The sequence below is a fragment of the Danio rerio genome, chromosome 20, assembly GCF_049306965.1.
Source record: "Danio rerio strain Tuebingen ecotype United States chromosome 20, GRCz12tu, whole genome shotgun sequence".
In the NCBI taxonomy this organism is placed as follows: domain Eukaryota; kingdom Metazoa; phylum Chordata; class Actinopteri; order Cypriniformes; family Danionidae; genus Danio; species Danio rerio.
This window is the reverse complement of record NC_133195.1, coordinates 50,654,100-50,680,000: the sequence shown is the minus strand read 5'-3', so window position 1 is coordinate 50,680,000 and position 25,901 is coordinate 50,654,100. Positions and strand designations below refer to the sequence as shown.

At 34.7% G+C, this 25,901-nt stretch overlaps 2 protein-coding genes across 4 annotated transcripts in view; both read right to left on the bottom strand.

Annotated features, from left to right (window-relative positions):
* The window catches only part of lin28b (lin-28 homolog B (C. elegans)), a 55,674-nt gene extending 40,023 nt beyond the window's left edge, over positions 1-15,651 (bottom strand). The window contains exons 1-5 of one of the 2 annotated variants that reach the window (XM_068215373.2): positions 15,534-15,651; positions 10,768-10,958; positions 9,594-9,721; positions 9,190-9,235; positions 3,301-3,470 (exon numbers count right to left, since the gene is read on the bottom strand). In XM_068215373.2, coding sequence (XP_068071474.1) covers positions 3,301-3,470; positions 9,190-9,235; positions 9,594-9,686 — 309 coding nt within the window. In that variant the 5' untranslated portion in view covers positions 9,687-9,721; positions 10,768-10,958; positions 15,534-15,651. Of the gene's footprint in view, positions 1-3,300; positions 3,471-4,092; positions 4,103-9,189; positions 9,236-9,593; positions 9,722-10,767; positions 10,959-15,533 lie in introns of those variants that run through there. The other variant, NM_001301416.1, reaches the window with a different exon arrangement.
* A 7,445-nt stretch (positions 15,652-23,096) lies between these two features.
* rab10 (RAB10, member RAS oncogene family) overlaps positions 23,097-25,901 on the bottom strand; it is a 36,290-nt gene continuing 33,485 nt past the window's right edge. The window contains 1 exon segment of one of the 2 annotated variants that reach the window (NM_001002566.1): positions 23,097-23,434. In NM_001002566.1, coding sequence (NP_001002566.1) covers positions 23,348-23,434 — 87 coding nt within the window. In that variant the 3' untranslated portion in view covers positions 23,097-23,347. 2 annotated transcript variants of the gene reach the window in all.

Genomic DNA, 25,901 nt, shown 5'->3' with positions numbered 1-25,901 from the left:
TTTAATGGAGATAGATAGATAGATAGATAGATAGATAGATAGATAGATAGATAGATAGATAGATAGATAGATAGATAGATAGATAGATAGATAGATAGATAGATAGATAGATAGATAGATAGATAGATAGAGCAAATATATTTTGCAGAATGCATCTTTCTCTTTGTCATTTAATTTCACAGTTAATTCACAAATTTACCCAAATCAAATGGAAATTAGTAATTTAATACATACCTATTGTGCACTACTGTGGTGTTTAAGAACTCTAAAATCAGTATAGATTTTCTCAATAATTATTTTCCTTTCAACAAATCAAGACCTTAATGAAAATCTAAAAAATAAATAGATAGATAGATAGATAGATAGATAGATAGATAGATAGATAGATAGATAGATAGATAGATAGATAGATAGATAGATAGATAGATAGATAGATAGATAGATAGATAGATAGATAGATAGATAGATAGACTTCGTCATTAAACTCATCATGCAATCTGATTGCTTTTGCGGAACAACTGCCTGATCAAATACAAATATAAGAAATATTCAAAAGGTAAAAATTCCAATGTTTTTCACTGTAATTAATCAGAAAATATGTATCAGGTTATGTCAGTCTTTAAGGGAAAATAAAAGAAAAACCGTAAACACTAATCAAACATAAGATGGATTGTTTTTGAGGAACAAACGACAAACAAGAATTGCTTATCAAATATAAATATACGAAATATTACTAAATTTCAGCTAAATGCATTAATAAACAGAAGCATTCCTCATTAAAAGAAAAGACGGGGCTGATGTGTCTTCCACTAGCTGTTATGGTACTGAATTGCCACATAATAAATTTACATTTAATTGTAACAATAGTTTTCACTGTCGCTAAACTGAAAATATGTATAATGTTATGTCAGTCTTTCAGGTAAAAATAAAAGCAGTAAACACTGATCAAACTGAAATTGTAAAAAAATATATATATATAAAAAAAAAATATATATATATATATATATATATATATATATATATATATATATATATATATATATATATATATATATATATAAAATAGATTGCTTTAATACATGTTCAAGGTAGAACTATTGTGCACTAATGTGATGTTCAATAACTCTAGGATCAGTATAGATTTTCTCAATAGTTATTTTACATTATTTCCCTTTCAACAAATCAAGACCTTAACAAAAATCTAAAAAAACAATATATAATGTGTAAATAATATAACAATAAAAATAACTGTAATTCAGTAACAACAAAATATATTAAAACTACGTATTTAAGAAACAGCTATTGTGCGGTACTGTGATGTTTAATAACTCGGTAAGATAGATAGATAGAAAAAAAAATCATAAAAATAAAAAATACACAGACAGACAGAAATACAGATCCCAATGTTTACGCTGTCCAAGCTAGCTGTTATGTTGTTGAAGCTTCTTATTTTATATAACAATAGCGATGAGCCATTAAATACAACAACATGCATAATATTTGGCTATCTCTTTGGAGAACAAAGCAAACAAAAAACACCAATCTAATATAGAAATCTACAGCAAAATATCTTGATCAATGTTAAAATGACAAAAACAATGACAAACCCCCCCCAAAAATACTATTGGAATTCTGCTAATACATTATGGCATTTAAAAACATTTTATCTAATCAAGAAGATAGAATGACAGATGTAATTTATTAAAGTGAAATATATTACACTTTTTATAAATGTGATAGATAGATAGATAGATAGATAGATAGATAGATAGATAGATAGATAGATAGATAGATAGATAGATAGATAGATAGATAGATAGATAGATAGATAGATAGATAGATAGATAGATAGATGTATTTTCTTTGAAATTATGCATATTTCAAAACCGCTTTCATCATCAAACTCATCATGCAATCAGATTGTTTTTTAGGAACAAACGACAAACAAAAATTGCTTATCAAATATAAATACACAAAATATTTCAAGTCCAGCTAAATACATTAATAAACATAAAAACATTTCACAATAAAAAGAAAAGATAAAGCTGCTGTTTTCAATTTGAAAACTTTAAATAAAATGTATCTTTAACAAACACTACAAGCTGTTATGTTACTGAATTGCCACATAATAATTTTACATCAATTACAATGAGTTCTCACTGTAGTTTATTCAGAAAATTTGTATAATGTTATGTCAGTCTTTCAGGGAAAAAAGAAAAACAGTAAACACTAATCAAACATAAATGGGGGAAAAAACTAAAATAGTTTGCTTCAATACGTGTTCAAGATAGATAGATAGATAGATAGATAGATAGATAGATAGATAGATAGATAGATAGATAGATAGATAGATAGATAGATAGATAGATAGATAGATAGATAGATAGATAGATAGATATGACTAGGTGTGTATCCTGTGCAAACTAGCTTCTGTTATTGAATTTCAGATTTTCAAGGATTATGCAGATGCGTTTCGTAACAATGGAAATGTTAAGTCACATGAATCATTTTACCATCTCATTAACATCCAGCAAGTACAAACATAACACTGCTCGACAATAGTATCAAAGACAGATTACAAGAACACAATGTAACCGAAATCAGCCAAACTGACAGCAGAACAACAGTTGAGCCCGCGTGCTAATGGAACTCAGAAGAAAGCTCTTGTTCGGCCCGCTTTTGTTCTTTTCATTTGCATATTCTATTTTAAGGAACCATAGAACGCATGGAAAATGATGAAAGGGGATAATTTCCGGTTTAGCACACGTGTCCGAATTGATTTAGCTCTCAATGTACATTTGAAAGGGCGAAATATTGTGTGAAGGGAGCTGAACGACACCCATGTAAACACGAGAGCACATGATGTTCAGTACAACGGTGCACACTGAAAATCGCCTCAAAAGTGCGATTGTGAAAGCGGTGTGCTTCGTGTGACAGATTTTCCGACATGTTTATCAGACATGTTTCTCTGAGCACTACATTACTAGTTGTCGCAAAAAAAACACTCTTTTTCCCCTAATTAAATCTTGAGGTTCCTTTAAGAGCTGCCGCGTAAATACCTCCTTGTTTACTACTAATACGGCGTTCTTGTGATTATATCAATGGAGGTGATCCAGAGTAAAGATGTTTTTAGGAGTGAGTAGTGCGGCTCTTAAAGTGACAGGGGATGAAAACACAAGCGCATGTTTACTTCTGCTTTCCACGAGCACATCTGCTGATGTCAATGAGATGCGACAGATAACGTGAAAACGGGTGAAGGAGAAAGGCTGCAAGCACAGCGAATGAGCCCAGTGGACTTACTTGGTGAACGAACACGTCTAGCGGAGGGTCCACTGGCTTCCCCTCGCTGCTGGTCATCGATATAAATCCAAACCCCATGCGGACATTGAACCACTTGCAGTAACCCGAGCCAGACAGACTCTGCGGCGGAGTCCTGGCGGTGTCCGACCCGCCACCTCTGCGCGGCCCTCCTGTGCGGTCAAGAGAGAAAAGCCCATGATGATAAGGATGATGATGTTTGTTTGCTTGTGTGTTAATGAGATGTAGCCTACACTTCTCGATATGCACAATGACCGTGGGCAGCGATTCTGAGGGAAATCCCCAACTACTACTCAATAAACACGCGTTCAAATCACCGATGGGCCCTGACCACCATAGACGCCCCCTACTATTTATGATTAATGAGTTTTTTCAATGGCAAAGTCTCAGACTTGAACAATGTGTTGCTCCAAGCCTCGTTACATCCTTTCTTACTCTCCGAAAAGCTATAGAAAGTGAATCAAAAGTAGAGGTACACCTCTTCGGATGGGATGGCGCAGTGTATTGCGATTGCACAATCTGTTTAGTTTTGTAGCTACACTACAACTTTTTGTGCTCGTGCATCTACCGTATGTAAACCGCCTGGTGTGGGGCAGGTGTGCACACGTTACCCGGCCCCCCTCTCTCGTCCGCTCCCACCCCCCTTCAATGCCACTGGCGCAAACGGCTCTTCAGCACGCGTACAAACAACGTAAACAAAGCGCGGCGGTGCGCGTGCAACAATAGGACTTCCCACGTGAACGCGGAAAAAAAGAATAAAAAAAGCATCGTAACCTTCGGCCATGTTTCCCCGCGGACCCTCCGTTCCAAAGTTCCAGCGAAATCGTTTCCTCCGTGAAATGGGGTGATGCGCGTCACCGTCGATCCGACATCCCGATTTCCAGCGGGCACAAATTTAGCGCGCATGGTACGGCGTGCGTCTCCTTTTTGGATATTTAGTCATGTCTCTTTTAACATCTCCTATCCTCTCTCTTTCCCTCCCTCGCGCACTCGCTCACTCTCTCTCTCTCTCCCGCTCTCCGTTTCTCATTCGCTCGTTCGCAGCGCTGCACACGTGACTCCTCCGTGAGCCCGGGAGAGGGAGCGGACTCGGAACCGGGCTGGACTTCGAGCTCTTCGGCTGCGTCACGTAAAAGCATCTCCGTTTGAACAGGTTTAGTTTTAAAAGCGTGCTTTAGCGTCTAAAATTTTGTTTTTGCACGTGTTTGGTTATTCAAAGGAACAAAAAGTCTAGAATCGGTCTCCTTTATATGTAACAATTTTAATGATGCGTTATGTAACCAAATTCCAGCCGCTGGTAACCACAGTAGTTATACTTTGTAGCCTTATGAAAGGAAATACTTGTATAACACTTCATTTTGTAATGTTCTCACTTTTTCGAGCGACGACAACAGATTTTCCAGAATTTATCTGAAAACAGTGTAGCCTATTTTTCGAGAGGTGTATACATTTACATTAACATTCAAACTAAAAACTGTTGTATTATGCTAAGTTGTTGGAATTAAAAGTATAGCGCATACATTTATGTAGGTATTCTTTAGTATGCAATTATGAGAACTTTTAAAAAATCGCTTAAATCAATGTGTTTCTCTTCTGCTGATCAAGTTTTTCTTTTGTTTTAACATTGCAGATTATAGTTTGTTAGACATGAGGTCATCACTAATTGTCGTTTGTTGAAGCACGCTGCAGTTTGCGTTAGTTGTTTGCTGCAGTACAAACGATGAGACTGAACTAGAATAAGAAAAGCTTATTGACCAAGTCCTCGCAGACACAATGTTTTAGTGGTTTACCAAATATTCAGGCACCTATAAATACTTAAGGCAAAAGTGCACTTGTTGAAAGAACGAACTTAAAAAAACATAAACTTTTAGACGGTTAGTGTAAATTTCCACTGAATTGAATTATAGCCACACAAGCGGCATTATCTGTACATTGATGAAAAGGCAGCATTGATCCAAAACCACCAGCAGATCACTTTAATAAATAGCATGAGAGGAAAATGGAATGTTCTACATGACAACATGGAACGCATAGAATGGAATCAGTCGGAGGATTCTATGTTCCTTTATGTGTGTGTGCTTAGTGTGTTCGTTAGAACTGTATCTCAGTGATCACTTAAAAAATAATGACATAAAAAGTCAAGCTATAGCCAAATGCACCAATCCAACAAATCGAAATTCAAGTAATAATTATCATAATCACAACTAAAATAATGATCTCCTGTTATAAAAAAATTACGTTTAGTTTCTGCAAGAAATTCGTTCTGATTGGAACCTGAATCCTTGCTGAGGATGTTTTTCCCTGTCTTTGAGTCAGAGGAAAAACACGTTGAAAGAGTGAATCAACAACTACCCCCACCGCTTGTACGCCCCGCCCACTTCACCCACCCCCACCCATGTATGCCGACCACCCTCCGGAATTCACCCCTGCCCCCAAAACCTCCACCCCCTGCGCCAGAGCTGCTACAGGAGATGCTATGTGTATATGTGTGTGTGTGTTTGCTGGTGCGTGGAGGGGATGATGGTGGTCGTGCCATTACGGCGCAGGTCATGGAACTGGTCACCGGTGTCAGATGTTATGGAGTTTCTCATTTCCTGCACGAGGGTTTCCTATCCACCATTCATAAAATAGCCCCGAGAGTGCCGGCAAACGCGTCCCACGCGGTCACGGACACACCCTACATGTCCCCATTTGATCCCGTTAAAGTTCACAAGAATCGAAAATGCACATATTGATAAAAGAAGAAGTTTAATAGTTTTTAATAGTTTGTGTCTTTATTGAAAGCGCAAAACGGCGACGCATATCTTCAGAGAATCCTTCAGCACTGATACTGATCCAAGGGGAAAAATACGCATTGAGATGTTAAAGTTTAAATAAAATAAACACCAGCTTGGCGTAAATCAGCAGCAGGTTATTTAAACGAAATATTTGTATACACAAGTTAATGTTTTACATATTGAGTTCAGTGCTGGACTGATTAGCAATAAGAGCCCCAAGTCGTGCATAAAATATATAAAAAATTGATTGTATATTAGTTTTGAACGCGTTACTTTTGAAGCTGTGGAGTTTGTAAGTAATTTTAAGCGCTCTTCAAATCAACGACACAAAACTTTAGTCATTATATTTTATGTAAACATTTGAATAAATAAGAATAAACTACACTGTAAAAAAAACATGGTTGCCCTAAATTTTTAAGCTGAATCAAATTAAACTTATATTATGTTAACTGACAGCTTGCTTAACTTATAAAATTAAGTTAGAACATGATTAGCTTAGTTTAATAAGTTACACTGAACTAAAACATTTGCTGTTATGACTAATTGACAATATAATCTTTTACAGTGTAGCAAAAATGTGACTCAACAACTAAAGGATACATATGCAATATTTTCAACAATACATAAAGTGTTCAATTAAAACTTGCAATCCTGAATTGTTCATAAAACACAATAAACTTTTACAGTTTCACTTTTGAAGGACCTCGTTTTTCTTTCAAAGAAATAAACAAAACTTTTTGTTTCTCTTTGGACACCATTGGTTCAAATCCAAACTCAACCAAACACCAGACAAATTATTTCCTCCTGTGAATTTGTCTTTTATATTAGTGCTATCCAAATGTACATTATATTGAAATGCAATGTAGAACACATGCATTGCAAATTGACATTTTAATTCACAAGCTCAGCATTTTTAAATTTACAAATTAACTTAAAAGAATTTTAAAAAACGACTGAACAAAGGAAATATTTAATTTGGTCTTGATTTCATACCATTTAGTTGTACTTTGCCTTCAAATGGATGAACTTTGAACAACCATATTTTGGAGCATTGCTGATTTACTTCTAATGTTCATGCGCTCGCATAAATGACATTATTGTTAGGCTCGTATTTATTTATAGGCAAAACACTTTATAAATACAGGGAATATCTGACTTACCCATTAGCTAAACAATATGTTTGGAACATTTGAATGTATTAAATAAAAAATGCAGCATTGCTGATTTACTTCCAATGTTCATGCGCTGACAGAAAGGGCATTATTGTTAGGTTCATATTAATTTATATGCAAAACACTTTATAAATATGCTATATCTGACTTACCCAATAACTAAACAATATATTTGGATGTACTGAATCAAAAATGCAGCATTGCTGATTTACTTCAAATGTTCATGCGCTCACATAAAGGACACTATTGTTAGGTTCGTATTTATTTATAGGCAAAACACTTTATAAATATCTGTATATCTGATCCAACCACCATCTAAACAATATTCTTTGAATATTAATAGAAAGCAATATCCAAGTTCCTATAACACACTTGGTTTACGGCAGATGCAAGCTTATGGACAATGTATGCAGCTTTGCGACAAACGGCGATGCTTTGTGCTTAAATAAAAGAAACTGATTGGAGGGTCTGTGTGACTGTTTGGATGTATTGAGCAGTTCGGATCCGCCATACCTTCACCTCACCAACCCCCACAAGCCGAACCCCTGAGGAAACGCATAGTGGTCAATAGAGTTCACCAGAGTTTATTCAGCTCTTCTCTTTTTCATTCGGTTTGGTGTTACATTCGTTCAGTTGTTTAATCTCTCAGAAATCATCTTCCGAAGTCAACACAAACCCGACAGTTATTTTTCGACGCTGTGAAACCGATCCGACTCAAATCAGAGGTAAATATCGAGTATAACAAGGACACTTGAAATGCTTCATTCTCAGTTTAACATGTGAAGGCTGCTGCTACATCATTTGTTCATACAAAGACCGATACAATTGTGATTTTGGGATAAGGTAAGACTTTATTTTATTTAAAAAAACACAATGTTTGAAATACAAACAGACCTACAGACATTTTAACACAGGAAGAGTTGTATGTTTACTGATGATAAACTGAATAGTTCAAATAAATAAAAAGGAGATTTTTAAAGCATGGAGTTTCCTGTAATTATTACAGATCAATTTCGATTTAAATTTGTGTTTATTGCGAATTTGGGTTATTTTGTTGCAACAACAACCAAAAATCAACTTACAGATGATCAGTTGTTTTTAAAGCAATTTTTTTCACGCTTTTTCATCGATTTTCGTTTGTATTGTAATTACAAAAACTTAAACTAAAAAGAAACTTAAAACCGCAATTGTATTTCAGGGTTATCATCGGTTAAATTCCAGTTTCAAACGGAATAAACAGCGTTCATTATTTAACCATTTCCCCAACAAAACATTCACTTTAGCCTAGTATTTTCGTTATTTGCCCGATTTTAATAAAGCCTACATAATACATTAAACAAAACCGTAAGCTTGTATTTAATAATTTATATTTATTTATTTTGATTTCACTTTGTTTAAAAATGTTAATGAACTAACTTCATGTTTGCTCCAAAAAACTAGAAGTTACTTAACCAATAACACATTAAATTCTTAACAAATATTTTAAATGCATTTATAACATTTTAACAGCACGCACCAGGGTTCCCGTTTAAAATAGTAAGATAACATGTTAAAGGGTTATACATGTTGTACCGCCTGAACGCTCCTCATTGCGTCACAATTAAACCATGACGTCGAACGGAAGTATGAACAGAGCATTCGGGTTTCTTTTCCTCTCCGAGGCGCTCTCTCCTAGTCCTCATAAAATTTGACGAACGCCATTATACACCGTCTTTTTGAGTTTGATAAAGGATTAGCTACATTATAATTATGCTAGTCTATAACTGTGAGTGACATCGTTAAATTAAAGTTTAGCCATCAAATCAGTTAAACAGGTAGCACTGTTGATTAATGTTCATGCGCTCACAGAAAGGACATTATTGTTATGGTCGTATTTATTTATAGGCAAAACACTTTTTAAATTTAGGCTATATCTGACTCACCTGAAATGGAGTGAACGGCCATGCTGTTTGTTATCCGTGTCTGACCCTGAGTCAAAAAAACATTGCAATGATTATTTCAGATTCACATCTAGACTAACGTATAAACTTACTTTTAGGCTATTGTAGCCAATGTTCGTCTATTTTAGTTTTGTTTGGGCTGCTGGTGGCGCGTTCATTTGTGCGGAATAGAGGAATTTTCCAGCATGAATATTTCATAGCGTCTGTGAAATCTAAGAGGAGTTTAAATAGCTCCTTTAATCCAAACCATGAATGATTTTAGCCAAACAAAGTAATAATTATAATAAATTGAATAGGCTAGAATTAGCTTACCGTTTTCTCGCGTTTTGTGGTGACGCTAGCAATTTTAACTGTTTAGAAAATTATGAAATTAAACGCCGACTTACCTGGATATGATGTGTAGAGATTCTTATCCAAACTGATGTGGATAACAAAACAAAACCTCTCAGAAAACAGCCGACAATCTTTGTGAAGTTCATTAGCGTGACTATATCTTGTCAAATTCGACAAATACCTGTTGAAAAAAGGCAAACAGTTATTCCCGCGCTTTTCAAAACGTTTTAAGAATTACCTCTTTTTCTTCAAACATTTAAATTAGCACTACATTTTATGCTTAGTTAAAATAAATTCGTGAATTATACCTCAGAACTGCGTTTTATAAAAAGTGTTAAGTTGTTAGATTTAGTGAAGCCAATAAAGTCAAATGTCTGATGTTTTATTAAAAATGTAATTTATATTCAAAATAAAACTTTAAGTATAATGTTTAATAATGTTGTATTATGAGATAGGCAGTGTCTGTGAAGATGATTAAAACACATGATTGAATGATGGGCAGCCATTTTGTATGGAAGTCCTAAATTCAATCCAAATTTATAGAATAGGCTTTACTATTCATGTTTTAATTAGGCGTAAATCACATTTAGATTTGCTCGCCTGCTTTCATCTTATGGTGCCAGATAAAAACATCAAACAAACAGAGCTTGATATAGTTCAATCTGCTTCACAGTTACAGTAGAAATAATTCACTTCCGACAGCGCCACCTGGCGGTTAATAAACTTAATGACATGAGAAAGGAAATTAGCTATGTAGCCGATTTTTCAGCAGGTTTATCTACAGGTGATGTGATGATGTATTAATTATACGTTTTCTAAAATCAGAAGTAGTCCTATATAATTTTGCAATCTGAGACGGAAACGGTCAAATGCGGGACTTTAAAATCAGTTTATCAATAGCCTACAAATGTGAAACTTAACATTGAAAGAAATGACTCAAATCTTGTCATTTTTATACATCTTGGTTTAGAATATTTATCTATATTTCAAAATGCATTTGAATTCAATTCTACTTTATTTAGGCCTATTTAGTCATCATGGCCTTCCAGTAGTCAATTCTGGCTGTTATAAAACACAAACTATTCTGTAAATACATTAAAGAGTCAGACAATAGGCTTGAATCTAATGAGTTCTTGCTATCTGAATGTAAATACACCAGGATGACCAGTCACCCACTGATTCTTGCAGGCATGCAGTTTCATCATGAGCCGACATGCGCAATCTTACCTTTCATCCGCCATTACCGGAGCGTCAGGACTACGGGCGTGTTTGTATTCAATCCAGAGCTTTTTTAACGTTTGGAGACTGTATTGTGAGGCAGCAGCAGGTGACGGAGTTTTCCCGGTTCCGTTAAGCATCTGATCTCGCCGCATCCTTCCTAGAGTCGCTATGTCGCTAGTTGCCATGCGCAGATTGCACTTAAAACATCACATTTGTTTCAAAAATGTAATTAAATAGCGTTTACATAGGGTTTACTACAGTACAGTTCTAAATCTATATTAGACGTATTTATGTATCTAGTAAGATTGCTTGTACTCAAATAATTAGCCTATCTCTGATGCTTGTAGTTTGTAGTTGTATGTTTTGTGGAAAATAAAATTATAAACTCGAACCTGCCGCTTTACAGTTCTTTGCAGTCAATATGAGTAGAATCAGAAGTCATTTGTAAACGCGAGGGGAAAAATGTATTGCTCCATCTTCTGGTTACAATGAAGTAGTGCAGCGTATTCTACAACCAAATAATCGTTTAAAGTTGGCATAACAGGAATAATCTTACTTCGTTTGTGTCAAAGCAGTGACAGCAACATAACAGACAAACTAAAATACTAAACTAAACTAGCCAACTACGCTATCAGAAGTGTTTATTAAAATATATATGAATGAAAATGATATTTAAACTGTAAAATTACATAATTAAAAGTAATGACAACTTGTTTTATGTTCATTTAACTTGATTTAGAAAGTTAATCAGGTTTCAACATGTTTTTTTAAGTTAAACAAATTTTAACCTGTTGTTTTAAGTCAGCTTAATCAATACAAAATTATATTTACTGTAAAAATTACATAAAAAGTAACAACACCTTTTTTTACACTAATTTAACGTGATTTTGAAAGTTTTAGTCAGCTTAATCATGCAAAATTATTTGCACTGTAAAAATTACATAATAAAAAGTAATGACAACTTGTTTCACGTTAATTTACTAGATTTAGAAGGTTAATCAGGTTTTAACTGATATTTTTAGTTAGCTTATTTATGCAAAATTATATGTACACTGTAAAATTACATAATAAAAAGTGACGAAAATTTGTTTTTACATTAATGAGATTTTAAAAAGTTAATCAGGTTTGAACATGTTTTCTTAAGTTAAACAAATTTTAACCTGCTGGAAGTCAGCCTAATCGATGCAATATTATACTTACTGTGAAAATTACATAATAAAAAGTAACGTTTTTACATTTTTTTTTACATTAATTTAACTTGATTTAGAAAGTTTAGCAGGTTTAAACCCGTTTTTTTAAGTAAACAAATTTTAACTTGAAGTAATTGATGCTAAATTATATTTACACTGTAAAAATTCTATAATAAAAAGTAATGATGCTTGTTTTCCAGTGGTGGGTTGCAGCTGGAAAGGCATCCGCTGCGTAAAACATATGCTGGATAAGTTGGCGGTTCATTTTGCTGTGGCGACCCCAGATTAATAAAGGGACTAAGCCAAAAAGAAAATGAATGAATAAATGAAAGTAATGACAACTTGTTTTTACGTTAATTTAACTTGATCTAATAGGTTGTTTCGGTTTCAACTTGATGTGTTATGTTAGTTTAATCGATGCAAAATTATATTTATACTGTAAAAATTACATGATAAAAAGTTAATTTGTTTATTTATTATGTCTGTTATGTTTTGTACACTAAACAAAAATTATTCAAAGATGATTCCTTGGATTTACAAAATTTCTTTAAGGTAAGTGATTGTAAACAATTTATTTGGGCTAAATTTTAACAAACAAATTAAGTTCAACATTACTCAATTTAATTTGTTTGTTTAAATTCAACCCATATAAATTGTTTGCAACAATTATGCAAAATCCTTTTTTCAGTGCAACATTAAATGGTGAATTTATATCTACACGCTTATATAGTGTTTAATTAAAATGCAAAACTTAAAACTTTCATGTAATTAAACTAAACAAATATAATTTTATTACTTCAACTAACTTGTAGCATGCTTTTATTCTATTATAGTTCTCAAAAACTATTTACAATTTCAGTATTAGCCTATTTTAGAGGGTATTCACATTACTTACACAGCAATAATGATTTAGCATTCCCCTAAAATAATGGGGTTTTTTGGGAGCAGTAAGGGAATGCTGGAATTAAATGTTTTGATGTTTTAAATCCAGTTGCATGCAAGTGGTATCATAAATTTTGACTACTTTTAGTAAACTACTGTGATGCTTAAAATATATTAAATTCTAAAAATAAATAGATAAACATTTAAAATAAATAAATAAAATAAATTAAAAAATTTCAGTACAGTCAATTATTCACAGTTTAAGTCACCACTAGACTTACATGCATTAAATATTTTCATATGTCTTTATACATTAAATAAATGTATACAAGGTTATACATTTATTGATCTAGGTCTATACAAAATTTTTTAATTGGATTTACTACTTTTAACAGTACACTGGAAAAAAAAAGCTTTCGTTCATCCAATTTAGAAAAATTAGGGTAATGGTTCACATCTGAATTTTATTTCTTGCCCCAATGAAAAATAAATAATTTGCCTTAATATTCTTTATGAGAACAATTTGAAAAGCATATTTGTCTTGTTGAGGAAAGTCAGATAATTTTAAATTATATTTTTGTTCTAAACAAGAAGATATAGCTTTAGTCAAAACCAAAATTCCCAATAAAATGTTCATTAATCCAATTAACAAAAATGTAGGGTAATGGTTTCACATCTAAATTTGATCACTTGAGCCAATGAAACATAAATCATTTGCCCTGAACAATATTTTTATTAAGTCCAGGAAAGCACAAAGCATTTTGAGCTTCTGTTTAATGTGCATGCGTGGATGTGTGGATTAATGTGTGGATTACCTTAAAAGTTTGCAATGGTCAAAACAAATATTTCTTAGTTGAGGTCTTAATCAAAAACCTTTATTTAACTATGCTTTAATCTTAAAATATATTACTTGAAAAATACAACTAATAACATTAAACTGAAATGAAACATACATTTTTTATTGAATGAAGTGCGTGAAAGATTTTCAGTGTAGGTATGTGGTTGTAAATAAATTATATGGGTTGAATTTAAATAAACAAATTAAATTAAGGAATGTTCACCTTAATTTGTTTGTTTAAATTCAGATTGTATAATTTTTTTTGCAACAGTTTGCAATGAACCATTATTTCAGTGCATTTAAAGTATATTGTTAAATAAATTTCTGACTATAAATCCGTTCCTATTCATTGATGTTAACAGAGTGAATTTTGATGTTTTTGTTTTGTGCGCTGTTTTAGTTTGATTTTTGAAGAATGAATAATGCGGTGTTTTTAAGTACAACATGTGTGTATGCCCATTATCGTGGCATAAACGCAAGAAATGTATTAATTTTCCTTATAGAATATTCTTTCATAACCAATATCCTTATCGTCGTTATATTCTGTATAATGTACTTTTTTGGATGGTAATATAAAACATCTCTTACAGCTTTTCGACTTTGATTATTACATACAATAAAAATGATTTAATCAAATGTTTTATTTGTTGTCCTGGCTCATTTCTCAAAGCTTTTATAAACATCAAATTTGTTGGGTATCATCTGAACATTTCACCCGTGACCCGTCGTAAACACATCCAGTGCTGTACATCATATCTCAATGAAAACTAACGTTGACGCTACAGTTGCTAAATGAATAACGCTCACTTCTCATGCTTCAGATCCGCAGTAGTATGTCTCATCTTTAACCACTGAAAATCTAGACGAAAAACAGATTCTGTGCTGCCATCGTGTGGTCTATTTTTTTTTTTAAATCTACATCTACAAACTCCGAAAAATTGGGAAAACACATATAGTGAACATTTAGTGAATGTCTACAAGTAGCTGTGAAATTTAGTCTGTTTTGTTTTCTTATAATAAACATAATACATAGCCTAATTTATAAGCATGATAATATGTCAGATGCTTTATTGAAGCCTAATGAAGCAGAATAATATTTAATATAGGGGAGAGTGGGAACAGATGAAACACTTTTTTGCATTTCCTTCAGTTTCCGAGGACAGTTTTTGTGGAAAGCCAAAATTTTAATAAGACAAACCCACTTTCATTGGACACTCACCCACATTGTATTAATTGATTACAATAACATAATAATAATAATACATAATATTTGTATGTATGATATATGCAGATTTTAAACTTGAACAGACAGTCAAACGTTGCAGGAGGGTTGCAGCATTCATTAAAATGTAATAATAATAAAACATTCTAAAACCTCATATCGGATTTTATTTTAAATTTTTTGGTAAACAGAAGTGTAAATTGGTTAAATGTGTTAAAACTGGCCATATAAATACAGACTATTAAAAGAACTAGCAACAACCAATTATCAGGCCTAAAAAATCGGAGCAAAAATATTTTTACGGAAATCCTTTACTAAACTACTTCTTTGAACACTGAAATGAATTAAATAATTAATCAATTAATAGTTTTTTTTTTCAAATTAAATTACATTAAAACTTTGATAAAATTAAAATTGTACATTGTTAATATGGCAAGCTTTTAAATGAGTTTTGTTTTTGGGCAAGAGCATGTCAAAACTGTCTCAACTGTGTCAACCCAAGTTAAACTGCCTATACAATAGCTTTAACGATTGATATAGCTATAGGCTACCTATGTAAGCTAAGGAGGCAGTGATTTAAATTATACGAATGACTATTGTTTTACAAAAACAGATTTGACAGTATGATAAATTGTTTTACCTTTGAACGAGTTTTATACTAAATAAATGGTCACGTGTGGCTGATTTCTCTCAGACTGAGGAAGAGTCTTAACTGAGAATATGTAGTATAACCCGCCCCCACTGCCGTTCAATTTCACGTTCTGTTACCGAGTTTTCACACGACGTTACATCAGAGCATTAGCGACGCAACATGATCAGAAGTGAAAAACGAGGCTTTTATCCAAAAGTGATCGAAAAATCCATGATTTAGCCTACATGTTTACAAGTGCCAAAATGTCCGTTTCTATTGGTTCGGTTTTTCATCTTAATGTTTTGCCCTTCCAGGTCCTGGATACATTTTAGAGCTTTGGTCATCTTCAAAGTCTAACCCAGGGGTGCCCAACCTCGGTTCTGGAGGGCCAGTGTCCTGCATACTTCCAACCCCAATTAAACACAGCCGAAAGAGTTAATAAAGCACCTTATACAAAAACTTCAAGGCAGGTGTGTTGAAGGAAGTTGAAGCCGGTTTGGGCACCATTGGTCTACGTTTAACAAGAGTACAGAATTATACAGAAAAAGTAGGCTATAAATCCTAAAACAAAAAATAGACATTTGACGTTAGTTTGGCGCTTCATTCACAATATTGCTAAAGAGCCTCCTACAAAGTTTTTTTTTTTTTTTTACAAAGGTTTATTCCTGAAAATTTTGATGTAAGTTGTAGATCTATCTCACCTTTTTTGCCATTTTGAACATACCAAAAATTTTGGGGAAAATGTATTAAGTATATTTAGTGGTATAATCCCTGATGTTATGTTGAAAAATGAAAATGTTATTTTAGGATATAACCATCAAAATAAACATCCAGATGCTTTTCATTATTTATTTAATTTTTTTTATATTTGTGGCTAAATATTTTATACACAAATGTAATTTTTGTAAGCATAAATCTTCCTTTCAGATTATTCTTGAAGATCAAAATTTTTATTTGTCTTGATTTCTGAATCCACTAATAAGAAAGCTGTAAAAACTGTGAGTCCATTTAAAAGATACATTTCTGTTTTGCTTTCTGGCATGTATTGAGATATAACGTAATGCAAATGTTTCATTATGTTACAAAAAAAAAATAATAATAATTTATCAAAATTAGAGAAATGTCATTTAAACTGTTACATAGATTTTACCCAGCCAAGACGTGTTTGGAAAAACTGAAGTCGGATATAGATACATGCTGCTCTTTCTGTATACCCATTGAAACTGCTGATCATATTTTCTGAATTGCCCTCATACACAATAATTCTGGATTGAACTTTCTTTGTTTATTCATCGCAAAATACCACCTGAATTCTTCTTATCTTTTAAGATTGGGATTTTTCAATAGTCCTGATGATAAGAGTGAGGAATATTTCATTATTAATCTCAGTTTCATTCTTGCAAAAATCTATACTTTAAATTGTCTCAACGTAAACCTTTTATTGTTTTTGAAAAGGAGCTTCAACAGTACATTAAATCTGTTGCTTCCTCTTGAAAACTATTAAACTGTTATGTTGTTTGTTCTTTAGCTTTTTTTTTCTTCCTTGTATGTGCTTATTTGATGCTTTACCTCTCTGCAAAACTCATGTACAATCTCTGTAACTATTTTTTGCTATGCTGTTTGTTACACTGACATTAATAATAATAATAATAATAATAATAATAATAAAATAGTTAAAAAGCATTATTCGGCACAACCCCAAAAATGAGTTTCAAAGATGACTACAAAGAGAAATAACATCTCAAAGGCACTTTGAAACATTTCATAAGTTTCAGAATAATCACCTGACTGGAAATATTCCATGAGACCTGTGCACTCTTAAAGGAAAACTCTGTTAACTACTCACCCTCATGTCCCAGCGTCAATCATTCTTACAACAAAGTAAAATATCTTAGATGAAATCCGAGAGCTCTCTCATCCATAGACAGCAATGGTGCCAAGAGGATAAAAGCCCAGAAAAGGAACTGAAAACATTGTCAAAACAACATCAAAAACACTTTTGAGCACAAAAATAACTGCACAAACTTTGTTTGCCTGAGTCCTCTGTCAGGTCAGGGTGCGTTTTTACTATGGGCAATACAACGTTTGTGTGCAGTACAAGCCTAAATCTTTAGCCGGTAGCTAGCTCTCTGCAACTCTCATATGGTCACCCACTGAAGCTAAGCAGAGCTGCGCCCGGTCAGTACCTGGATGGGAGACCACATGGGAAACCTAGGTTGCTGCCGGAAGGGGTGTTAGTGAGGCCAGCAGGGGGCGCACAACCTGCGGTCTGTGTGGGTCCCAGTATAGGTGACGGGGACTCTATACTGCTCAGTAAGCGCCGTCTTTCGGATGAGAAATTAAACCAAACTCCCGACTCCCTGTGTTTGTTAAAAATCCCAGGATGTCCTACGAAAGAGTAGGGGTTTAACCCCGGCATCTTGGCCAAATCTGCCCATTATGGCCTCCCAACCCTTGACTTCAATTCACTCTGTCTCCTCTCCACCAATCAGCTGGAATGTGGTGTGGATTGGTGCAAAATAGCTGCCATCGCGTCATCCAGGTGGATAATGCACACTGGTGGTGGATGAGGAGATTCCCCCCTTTGAGCTTTGAATGCCCATAAAAGCGATATATAAATGTAAAGAATTATTATTATTATCTGACATATACTGTAAAAAATATCTGCAAATTAGCTGTTTGCTTATTTTGGGATTTATGTTTTTTTTTACACTATACTTTTTTTTGCTACATTATATTATTTCTTACACGTTATATGATTTCAAACTATTAAAATGTCAAAAAGTCCCTTTGTTAAACCGTAGAGTTGAATTTTCAACATCAAAAGTTGACAAAGCAGAGACCAACATCCCATAATGCAATACACAACCGAAATAAGTGGAACACAAAATACGGAAACTGTATTAACAGATATTTTTTTACAGTGTAGAAAACACAGGTAAACAACTTGTGTCACTTTACCATGTTATTGGCGTACAAAAGAGTTCTTGGAGCTGAGTATAATTATAGATAATAGACTACAGCTCTAAAGCTTTTTTTCTTTTCCAAAGTGTGAATGACATTTTTATAACCAACGGCATGTTAATTTATTCATTCATTCATTCATTAATTTTCCTTCGGCTTAGTCCCTTTATACATCAGGAGTCACCACAGCGGAATGAACCGCCAACTATTCCAGCATATGTTTTACACTATGGCCAATTTAGCTTACCCAATTCACCTATAGTGCATGGGTTTGGACTGTGGAGAAAACCGGAGCACCCAAAGGATATCCAAACCAACACTTGGAGAACATGCAAACAGAAATGCCACCGCCCCACCCGGGACTCCAACCAGCGACTTTTTTGCTGTGAGGTGACAGAGTTAACCACTGAGTCACCATGCTGCTCACAGCAGATTCTGAATAATAAAAAAGTGATTCCAGCTAAACTAAAAGTATAAGACTTCCCCAGAAAACACTGTGAAAAAACTTCCTTGCTCTGTATAACACCACTTATTTGAATATTTGAATAACAATTACTTTCAGAGAAGAGCTAATAATCTGTCTTTAACTGAATAGATGCGGTATACAAATATAAAACTTTGCATACTGCATTATGTCTCGTTCACACTAGCAAAGACTTTGTAGCTGCCTGTTGCTCTGGGTGGCGATCAGCTGCAAACGCAGGTCTGTGTAGGTCTACAGCATAGATAATACAAAAGGCCTCTACAGGAGCTGAGAGAGGATCACGTGAGCTCTACTGGTCGCACTTCATTTGCATAAAGTTGAAGAATTCTCAACTTTGTCTCGTCACTCGACACGCCCACCTGGTCGCCAACAATCGCTGTTACTCACATAGATGGAGGTCGCCAGAAGTCGCATAGTCTCTGTTGAAATGAACAGTCACTTGCGATTCGCTCATGGTGTGAATGAGGCTTTAGACCAGGGGTGCCCAAACTCGGTCCTAGAGGACCAGTGTCCAGAATATTTTAGTTCCAACGCCAATTAAACAAACCTAAACCAGCTAATCAAACTCTATGTATACTAGGTAGGTGTGTTAAATGAAGCTGGAGCTAAACTATGCAGGACACTGGCCCTTCAGAATTGAGTTTAGGCGCCCCTGCAATAGACTAACCAGCAATTGTTTTTTGGTTTCCTTCTGTTCTCCCCATCTGTAAGCTGCTTGGGATAAAACCTTGTGCCAAATAATTAAACAATGTAAATGTATTCACTCGTTCACTATTGAACAACAAGAAATTAATGATTGAAGAGCTTCTTAAATGATTTAGAAATACAGTTTAGCTTCTCCAAATATATTGATGTTGCGCATCGATAGATTTGCACTCAGTGTTTGGACTTTCAGCAGTGAAAATTAAACCACACTAAACTGAACTAAACTAAACTCTGAAAACTGGACTGACTGTTTTTTTTTTTATAAAGGAATAATAATTTATGCAGTCATGCACATTTTGACAGCTAATATAACAAAGATTTAATCCTTTGTAGAAGTTGCAGACACCTTTACCAAATGCTTTTGTGATGCAAAATTATTAATTTAAATTCCTTATGCCAATAAAGAAATTACTTTAGTAATTTAGACTAGGCAACTATAATAAAGAATATCCACTCTAAAATGTAAAAATAATGAAAGTGTAAAGCCTGCAGCTCAAAACTAATGTGGAAAATTATTGGTGTCATATTTAACAAACCGTTTACTGCTAATTTTTTGTAATTTTGCTCACATGGATTATTGAATATTAATCAAGTGATGTCATTACACTGCTGTGCCGTCAGCCAGTGCATTGCTGATCATCATTTCGAGGATCGATAGATCTGTCCTTAACAACTCGCGCAACGATCTCAGATCAGTTCATCCAAACATTTTAATCTGAAATGCGAACTTGTTTGAAGAACCAAATTAGCGAGAGATCAGTTATCAAGATTAAAAGATCCAGGATCTGCCAAATCATCTTAGATCATTTAAGCGAGACCCCAGCAGGCTGAGCACACTGTAAACATCTGAAATGTTGTTTTGGTCATTCTAAATCGCCTTAACCATCTCAGTATCAGTGTTATTATATTATTAATGAGTAGGGGTGTCACGATTTCGATTTTAAATCGAAATCGATCGAAATTTATGCTCAATTTCGATTATCGAATCAAAAAATAGAATCGTCGATGCTGCCACGCCCCCATGTCACGTCAGCTTGGCTTGCCAAGCAGGAAAAAAACAGGCTTGTTGAAGTGCTTGTTGAACTGCAAAAGCAGGAGACCCGTCGACAGAGCTTAAACCCTCTCCTCTTTCAATGAAGTCGCCGGTGTGTAAGCATTTTGGATTTCCAGTGAGTTATGTTGACAACGTTTGTGTTGTCGACAAAAAAAAACACAGTTTTGCAAGCTCTGCTATGTACGTATTACGTACGGTTCGTCCGATAGACAACACCGGCATCACGAACCTCCGCCCGCCCCCGTTGCAAATCCGCTCGCGAAAAGTACACACTCAGGCCCTGTTTACAGTGTCTTTGTTTTTAAATGGTATTTTAGAACGACAACGATTTGACATCCACAGTGGTGTGTAGCATTTCTGAGCAGCCCACCTTCCTCTCTACCTCTGAAAATGCACATCACGTGACCACACAGACACAGCCATGCGCTCCAGACAGCAGATCCAGGCAGTCAGAGGACTGCTTCAATCTTTCACTCACTTGTACTTAGTCATTTTAGCGAACACCTCAGATACTGTTGGCTGGTTCCTGTTGGTTGTGCGTCATTTTTACCGACGCCATTATAACGACACAGATCACTGCCTATTCACGAGTCCCGCAGAAAAAGTGATTGACAGGTGGTAATTATGTGTGTAACTTGCCTTTATTCATTTACTGTATGATTTGTTTATGGGTAAAACAAAGACCATACAGGTCAGGTAGTTTAAACGGTAGGCTACAAATAATTAATTCTTCATTAATTAATTAATTATTCATAATCAAAAATCGAATCGAATCATGCCTTTAGAATCGAAAATGTAATCGAATCGAGAATTTGAAGGATCGTGACACCCTTATTAATGAGCTCCAGAATCAACAGCGTCTGTGCTCCGCATTCCACGCCTTCAAACGCCACCACGCATTCAGTGCATGTCAGGATTGACTGTTAAGGTGCAAGTCATTTATTAAATGAAGAAAAGATTCAGCAGCTTCTCTTTTTGCAGCAAATTCAGTTTTTACTGTTGATATTTGGCGCCAGATATCCAGGAAGTGACGATTTTGTTCACTTTGACTCGTTGGACGGAAAAGCTGTTTTATTCAAACGTCTTTATGCGATAATCCGGCTTTGTGCATAAAGTTAATTCACATTTCTGGGTGGAAACATAGTTACTGTCCACTGGAGGTTTCAATTTGGTCACGGACGCATGCTTTGAGAGCCTTTTTGACTGACTGAATGAAATATGGTTTTCCACCAAGGCAACCCGGGGTGCTGAAATATAATTGGCTAAACTTTCACTGAGCGGGTTAAAAGAACCAAAACAAAGACAGATGTTCTGGCACGTAACGCACATTTTAAAAGCAGAATATCTGACTTTAGCATTGTTTTTCAGATAAACAAGAATGTTTACTTGGCATATTTCTTAAATATCTGCAAACATATTAACATTAACATATATTTTTATGCTTTAAAAGGAATCAAAGACGTACATACAGCACCTTTAAGCTGCTTTGACACAGCCTACATTGTAAAAGCGCTTTAGAAATAACGATGAATTGAATTTAACATTGATTAGGTGCGTTTGTGTCACCGAAACCATAACACACACACACGCACACCCAAAAATCGCCACAACCCATCATCTGTGCTTGAAAAAAGGGACCAACATATAACTTAAACAAGCTTATTTTTAATGGATCTGCAAAATCGTTTGAATTTCCAAAGAGAACGCTCCCCTCCCTGACACGTATCTGGACTAGAAGAGATACTTCTGTGAATTACAAACATGGCAAAACTTACAAAAAGACCCCAAAAATACCCAAAAGAAACCAGCATGCAGGAGAGAATGAGTAACTGAGTGAGGGGGAAACCAAAAAAAAAAAAAAACATTGAGGAAATTCATAAAACAAGTCATTCTGGAAAAAAATTGAAAACAAACTAAATTTAAAAATATTTATATAATGCCATTCTCTTCTGAGCAAACAGGTTGAATCCAGATGGTTCCACTCGGGTGTGTGTGGGGTCGATTTAGCGGGTTGAGAAGAGAGGTGTGTGTTTGTGTGTAACTGTTACAGTGGTGTTTAAATGTGTGTGTGTGTTTGGGGGGGAATGAGCACTAAGGCTCTACATTAAGGCACCGGACGAAAGAAATCAAATCATAGAACAAAAAAAACAACAAAAAAAAAAACAACCCAGCTAGAGAAGATCTCTCACACTAACACACACAACACTAATCCCAAAACACTGGACACAAGTCATACTGAACGCTACGCTCCAAGTCCACCCTCGGTCTTTATGTAGTGGTGAATGAGCTTTTAAATTCATTTCCTGCTTTCTTTAAACTTTAAAATAAGTACGAAGAACCGTGAAATGACTTTGTTTTACGTTTCTTTTTTTTTTGTTTGTTTGTTTGTTTCGTTTTCAGAAATAAAAATGATGTCAGTAAGCTGTCGTGAGTGTGAGAAACGTTAGAGATGTGTTTTACAGAGAATCCTATGAGAAGGACAGAACGGAAGAGTGTTAGACAGAAACGAGGGATGAGTGAATGAGAGAAAGAGAGAGAGAGAGAGAGAGAGAGAAAGAGAGGGATAGAGTAGAACAGATTGTGTGTGCGTGTGTGTGAGTAACTGTGAGTGTGTGTTCAACTGCAGCACTTGGTCTTCCAGCCTGTGACTCCTCCTCCAGTGCTGATGTCCACGTTTTCACTGTTAGGCTCTTTTACGGGTGTCTGCGAAGAAAAAACACAACAACAAAACCCGTCAGCCTTGCTTTTGTAAACATCACACTTTAAAGGGGACCTATTATGCCTCTTTTTACAAGATGTGAAATAAGTCACTGATGTCCCTAGTGTGTATGTGAAGTTTCAGCTTAAAATAGCACACAAATAATGTTGTATAACTCTTTGAAACTGCCCCTTTGAGGCTTTGATCCTAATTGTGCCGTTTAGATGATTGTCGCTTTAAATTCAAATGAGTTGTGCTCTTTTTAGAAGGGGGCGGAGTTATTAACCTAGCTGGATTTGTCTTAGGCCTTGTTTTCACTAATACGCTTTAGTTTTAAAACTGTAAAATCCACGTGATACTTGCGTTACAGAAAAGATCTTCATCCATACTATACCGCTGAAAACGTACATCACATGACTAAACACACTCTGGCATGCGCTGCAGCGTATGCAGAGGTCTGAGCCACAGGCAGTCAATGGGTGCTTTTATAGATATATACACTAGATATCGCTTAGGGACCCTGTGCATGTGTCAATAGCGCCGCCACAATAGTATAGTGCTCCTAAGACAAATGTCATTGAACCGCACTAGTCAAGACAGTGTTACTACGTGAAGATGCTAGACTTGAGCCATGTGTACGGGTGTAGTAACGAGCAAACAAAAAAAAAAACAAAGCACAAAGCCAGAACATTTCATAGGTAAGGTTAGAACTGTGCAATTAATCGAAAATCCGATTTCGATTTCGGCTTTAAACGATTATGAAAAAGCATTAATCTAGATAAATGATTATTGCATTATATACCGCCCCTTTCCAGCTGTTCACGTTTGTTGCTCTTAAAAGCGTGAAAGACCGCATGCTTATGTGTGTTTGTGGCAAGCACACACAGCCGGAAGCATGCGACCGGTCAGCATTCGGTCTCATTCGCACACTGAGACGAGCAGAGGAGCGCAGGCATCTAAAGTCATCTTAACGTGAGCGCTTTAATGATCAAATAGATGTCAAAATGCTGTGTTTAGTGATTATTCATATTAACCCTCATTTGTGTAATAAACAAATGGGTTGAGAATCAAGACACATGAAACAGAAACCAATAAAGAGACAGCTTTTATATCATATATCATTACAGTTTTTATCATTAATCAAACAAAACAAGAAAATCCCTCTCTGCTCTTGACTGAAGGACATTTGAAGCTAAAGTGTTTTTCTTACAGTAAAGATGCTTAAAGCAGTTTGTTTCATGTTTTTATTCTATTGTATTTATTTCTCTTTCCTTTGCAGGGTGGAAAATAACTGTATGTATACAGTTGAAGTCAGAATTATTATCCTGAATATTAGCAACCCTATTCCTGCCCAATTTCTGTTTAATGGAAAGAATTTTTTTCTTTTACTTATTTCTAAACATAATAGTTTTGATAACTCATTTCTAATTATTGATTTATTTTATCTTTGCTATGATGACAGTACATAATATTTGACTAAATATTTTTCAAAATACAAGCATTCAGATTAAAGTGACTTTCAAAGGCTTAATTAAAGTAATTAGGCAAGTCATTGTATAACAGTAGTTTCTTCTGCAGAGAATCAAAAAATATTTATATATGTATCTTAAGGGGGCTAATAATATTGACCTTATAATGGGTTTCAAAATATTTAAACCTGCTTTTATTCTAGCTAAAATAAAACAAATAAACCTATAAGAAAAAATATTATAGTAAATACTGTTAAAATTCCTTGCTCTGTTAAACATCATTTGGGAAGTATTTATTTAAAAAAAAAATTCTCAGGAGCGCTAATAATTTTGACTTCAACTGATAATTGTTTAAAATAATCGTGATTACAATTATGACCAAAATAATCGTGATTATGATTTTTCCCAAAATCGAGCAGCCCTAGGTAAGGTTTAGTTTTTACGTTTTTGTATGTTATGAACTTTTGTGCTAAACAGGTAACGTTATTGATGATACATTCACCATAAGGCAAAGCAGCACCAACTCACACTAAATACCAGGCTTATGCTAGTTTTGTTGAATAAAATCAGCAAACAATGCAAAAGAAATATGACAACGAGATGCTGCGCTGCCAGAAACTTGAATTATTGTCTGCTAGTGAAGGAGTCGTTCATAACGGAGATTCATTCACAAACGAAACGGTCCCTCCGTCAGTATGAGAAGTGAAAGCAGGAGAGGAGCTGTGTTTCAGGACACTGATTACATCAAATTTAACAGGGAGGGTGGATAGTACATTTCCATACACACAAACACAAGCTTTTTGTCAGGAATGCCTGTGTCGTCACTCATCCATTATTGTAGAAAAGTGATGTAAAAATATTAATTTCGTAATAAAAAAAATTTGCATACTGACCTCCGGGAAAACTCCTAATCATAGATATATGTATGTATGTTTATATCTCTGGCTTTGGATGGCCACAGTCCTCCACTGCAGCTTGGTCCCGCATTCATTTCAAAGGAGCG